We start from the raw sequence: 5,000 nt of genomic DNA, 5'->3' as shown, positions 1-5,000 counted from the left end.
AAACCAGGACTTAAACCCAGATAGGAATTCATATGGGAAAAAAGTTGTTGGATGTTTGTAAGAATCACCAAGTTTATATACTAAATGGAAGGTTAGGGGAGGACTGCAGCATTGGCAAACCTACTACCACACACAATACAACTATTGACTATTTTTTAGGATCACCTGTGATCATGAAGTATGTTGTAGTTTTTAAAGTATTAGATTATGAACCTTTGTGGTCTGATGTAAACTGTGGACTACATGCAAGAATCAAATGTAAGATGCAAAGTACGGTGCCTGTTGTAAACCAAGAGCACGGGAATCAAGACAATCAAGTGTAAGGCCAAGTAAATGGAATGTTGAAAAACAGTTTTTATATGTGAGTAATATTGATGAAACTAAGATAAATGAACTGATTGCAAAAGTGGATGAATTACTCATGGATGATATTAATTTAGATTTAAAACAAATACTGAATGAGCCGGCACTTGCAACTTTCCCACTGTATAAGAAAAAATCATTCATTAAAAAGTCCAATAATGCCACCTCAGTGGGATATGATAAAGAGTGCTGGCCATCTAGAAAGGAATACCATAAAGCTAGACAGAGGTATCATTTGCATAGAAGTAGTGTAAATTTTAACAACATGATCGAGAAAAGCAGGAAAAATAAAGCAAATCTAAAGAGTGAAGAATAAGGAGAGGGATAACTTAATAAAGAAGCTTAGAAAATATAAGAGTGATGACCCTAAAGCATATTGGAAAATTTTAAATAGTCAGAAAAGAACCTATCAGATCCCCATAACACTAAATGAATTCTATGAACATTTTAAGGAGCTAGTGGGTGATGAAAATTCTGACAATAGTGATGTGAATATTACAAATGATGAAGACCGTGCAGATGCTGAAATTTTATCAGTACTTAATGATCCTATAAGTGAAGAAGAGGTAGTTAGAAATATTAAGAAGTTAAAAAACAGCAAATCCCCAGCACCTGATATGATATTAAATGAATATATTAAAAGTACTAAGCATCTTTTGTGTCCCCTCTATGTTAAAATGTTTAATAAAATACTTGATACTGGTGTCATGCCAGCTGAATGGTTGGTGGGTACAATAGTGCCACTCTATAAAAACAAGGGATTTTAGTAATTACAGGGGCATCACCTTACTTACTGTAGCTGCATGGGGAAGCTGTTCACCTCCATACTTAATGAAAACTTAATGATTATTCAAACACCTTATCTATCATTAATGAAACACAAGTGGGCTTCAGTCATGGATATTCCACTCTGGATCATATATTTTTGTTGAAATGTGTCATTGATTTATTTAACTGGAAGAAGAGAAAGCTATTTTGTTTATTTGTTGATTACAAGAAAGCCTTTGATATGGTATGGCGTGAAGGTTTATGGTGTAAGCTTGTGAAGGAAAAGGTGCAAGGAAAAATTCTAGATGTAATCAAAAATATGTACAACAATATCAGATCATGTGTCATGTTTAACCAGGAGATTTGTTTGCAATGTAGGGGTAAGACAGGGGAAAAATTTATCACCGTTGCTTTTTGCTTTTTATGTGAATGATATTGAAAGTAAATTAATTGAATATAATTGCAGTTATGTAAATTCTGGTGATGATTTCTTAAACATGTATCTTAAACTATTTGTTATTATGACGTAGCAGATGATACAGTTATTTTGTGTGACAGTGAGGATGGAATGAAGCAGGCACTGATTGCTCTGAATTTATATTGTAATGAATGGAAATTAAAGCTAAATTGTAACAAAACAAAAGTAGTAGTGCTTAGTAGGGGAAGACAAAATTTATCTAACTATGAATTTGAAATTGGTGGTGAAAACATTGAAGTAGTGACAGAGTATAAGTATCTTGGAGTGTTATTAAATTATAATGGAAGGTTTTGCAGAGGTGAGCTGGAGCTAAAAGACACACCCACAAGAACAATGTACTCATTAATAAGTAAGTGTAAGAAGTTTGACTTGCCAGTGGATATACAACTCAAATTATTTACCACCACGGTGTTACCTATATTGACTTATGCATCTGAAATTTGTGGTTACCATATTGCTAGGGAGTTAGAGTATATGTACATGAAATTTCTAAAACAGGTTTTGGGTGTTCATAAGAATACTTGTAATGACATGGTGTATGGTGAACTGGGTGTATTTCCACTTGATATTTATATGAAGAAAAAAATTATAGGTTATTGGTCTAGGTTAATTTCAGGTAAAAATACTAAATTGTGTTATGTAATGTACCAATGTCTATTGCAGCTGGATAGCTTAGGGCTTTATACTTCTCCATGGTTAGCTTGTATAAAGAATATTTGTAATGACTGTGGAATGTCTGGTATGTGGTGTTGCAAGATGTTCCTAATTCAAGATGGGTGAAGAAAGCTGTGGAACAGAGATTGAAAGATCAGTGGCTTGTAACTTGGCATCATAATTTAGAAACAAAATCATTAAGTAGCAATTATAGCGTGTTTAAGACAGATTTTGGCAGAGAACAGTATTTAGAAAAGTTAACAAAGGGTGACAGATTATTAGTTGACTAAATTTAGAACTTGTAATAATAGACTTCCTGTAAATGTTGGTAGGTATCAAGGCATCAGTAGAGAAGATAGGGTATGTAACAAGTGTAATGTTGAGGTAGTAGGAGATGAATTTCATGTTCTTTTTGAATGTACGGATGTGGAAATTGTTAGGTTAGGTAATATGTATATAGCAAATTATTACATAAATAGGCCAACACAATTCAAATATGCTTTGTTCATGCAAAGTACAAGTTCAAGTGTGATGAAGAAATTATCTTTCTTTTTAAGGATGGTGCTACACATGTTTAGATAAATAGTATGCAAAACACCTCAATAGTTTTTCTAATTTCTTAATTAGTAACAGTATGTATCATTATATATGCATACACATTTTTTTTTTATTCATTTTTTGCCATTGCTTACAGTGTATTTCATTTGTATGTATTTTTTTCTTATGTAATATTATGCACATTCTGTATATAATTCTGTATATAATGTTTGTATTCTTTTCCTGGAGAGCTGTGCTCCATACTTTTATATAAAGTCTGAGCTTACTCAATAAATTCAATTCACACACACACACACACACACACACACACACACACACACACACACACACACAGAGCCTCACCAATCTCAACAATGAAAGACAGGGCAACACACACACACACACACACACACACACACACACACACACACACACACACACACACACACACACACACACACACACACACACACACATCCTCACCTCTCCTCCAGCTTGAGTTTAAATACCAGCACCATCACAAAGTGTACACCCAACACCACAAACACCTTCCACGTGTGTGCCAGAGTGAACACTGTACAGGCGATGGCGCGGGACACCACCTGCGGACACAGATTGTTGTTGTTATTATTATTATTATTATTATTATTATTATTATTATTATTATTATTACTATTATTATTTTAACCTCATAATTGTACCTAAACACACACACACACACACACACACACACACACACACACACACACACACACATAAAAAATAAATGAATAAATAAATTAATTAAATAATTAAAAATTAAACCCCCAAATTTACTTACAAGAAAAAACAGTCAAAACTCACAAATACACCAAAAAACACCCTTAAACATCCCAAAAGCACCCAAAATTCACTCAAGAACATCCCAAAACACCCCAAAATAACCTAAAACACCTTAAAACACCCAAAAACACCCTGAAACACCCAAAAAACCCAAAAACACAAAAAAAAAAAATCTTCAGAGCCCACAAATACACTTAAAAACACAAAACAAACAATTAAAATAACCTCCATAGGACCTTACCTGGAAGAATATTGTGAACAGGAGGGGCAGTGTGTCTAAAATAGTCAGCCCTCTGAGTTTTGAGAACCTGTGGTAGGACGTGAAGGACCAGGTGAGGGACACGAGGGAGATGAGGACAGAGAACACCTGTTTTGAGAGCTGGGTGTTGTGGCCCAGTGGTGACAAAGATAGGATGCTGCCCAGTGTCACATCATAAGCCTGTTGTGGGAAAGGAGGAGGAGGAGGAGGAGGAGGAGGAGGAGGAGGAGGAGGAGGAGGAGGAGGAGGGGTGGTAATGATGGAGTGGTTGTCTCGGGTGTTTTTGTGTGTTTTGGGATGTTTAAGGGTGTTTTTGGGTGTTTATGTGTGTTTCTTGGGTACTTTAGGGTGTTTTGAGGTATTTTTGCATGTTTTTGAGGTGTTTTAGGGATGTTTAAGGGTGTTTTGGGATGTTTTTGTGTGTTTTTGGGGTACTTTTGTGTATTTTTAGGATGTTTTTGAGTGTTTTCGGGGTGTTTTTATGTGTTTATGGGTACTTTTGTGTGTTTTGGCTAGGTTAAGTTAGGGTAGGGGTATTTGAAATGAAAAATAGTGGTGATTGGGGTGTTTTTGTGTGTTCTGTTTTTTTTTGTGTGTTTTTATGTTTTTTTTTTTTTGGTGTTTTTGGGTGTTTGGGTGGTGTAAGAGTGGTGGTGGTAATGATGTTGTAGAAAGTGATGGAGGGGTGACATTTTTTTTTTCTTTTATGTAAGAAGGACACTGGCCAAGGGCAACAAAAGTCAATAAAAAAAATGCCCACTGAAATGCCAGTCCTGTAAAAGGGTCAAGGCAGTGGTCAAAAATTGGTGGATAAGTGTCTTGAAACCTCCCTCTTGAAGGAATTCAAGTCACAGGAAGGTGGAAATACAGAAGCAGGCAGGGAGTTCCAAAGTTTACCAGAGAAAGGGATGAATGATTGAGAATACTGGTTAACTCTTGCATTAGAGAGGTGGACAGAACAGGGGTGAGAGAAAGAAGAAAGTCTTGTGCAGCGAGGCCGCGGAAGGAGGGGAGGCATGCAGTTAGCAAGATCAGAAGAGCAGTTAGCATGAAAATAGCGGTAGAAGACAGCTAGATATGCAACATTGTGGCGGTGAGAGAGAGGCTGAAGACAGTCAG

At 35.8% G+C, this 5,000-nt stretch overlaps 1 protein-coding gene across 20 annotated transcripts in view; it reads right to left on the bottom strand.

The window, feature by feature from the left end:
• LOC135110150 (myb-like protein AA) overlaps window positions 1-5,000 on the bottom strand; it is a 29,676-nt gene that overhangs the window by 20,835 nt on the left and 3,841 nt on the right. For 18 of the 20 annotated variants that reach the window (XM_064022105.1, XM_064022104.1, XM_064022106.1 and 15 more), the window contains 2 exons: window positions 3,864-4,061; window positions 3,284-3,402 (listed from right to left, as the gene is read on the bottom strand). Coding sequence is in view for 9 of the 20 variants with exons in the window: in XM_064022118.1 (XP_063878188.1) it covers window positions 3,284-3,402; window positions 3,864-4,061 (317 nt within the window). In the remaining 11 variants the exon portion in view is untranslated. The remainder of the gene's footprint in view (window positions 1-3,283; window positions 3,403-3,863; window positions 4,062-5,000) is intronic. The other 2 variants (XM_064022111.1, XM_064022112.1) reach the window with 2 other exon arrangements.

Source organism: Scylla paramamosain, chromosome 20 (genome assembly GCF_035594125.1).
Source record: "Scylla paramamosain isolate STU-SP2022 chromosome 20, ASM3559412v1, whole genome shotgun sequence".
Lineage (NCBI taxonomy): Eukaryota > Metazoa > Arthropoda > Malacostraca > Decapoda > Portunidae > Scylla > Scylla paramamosain.
This window is presented reverse-complemented; position numbering and strand designations above follow the sequence as displayed.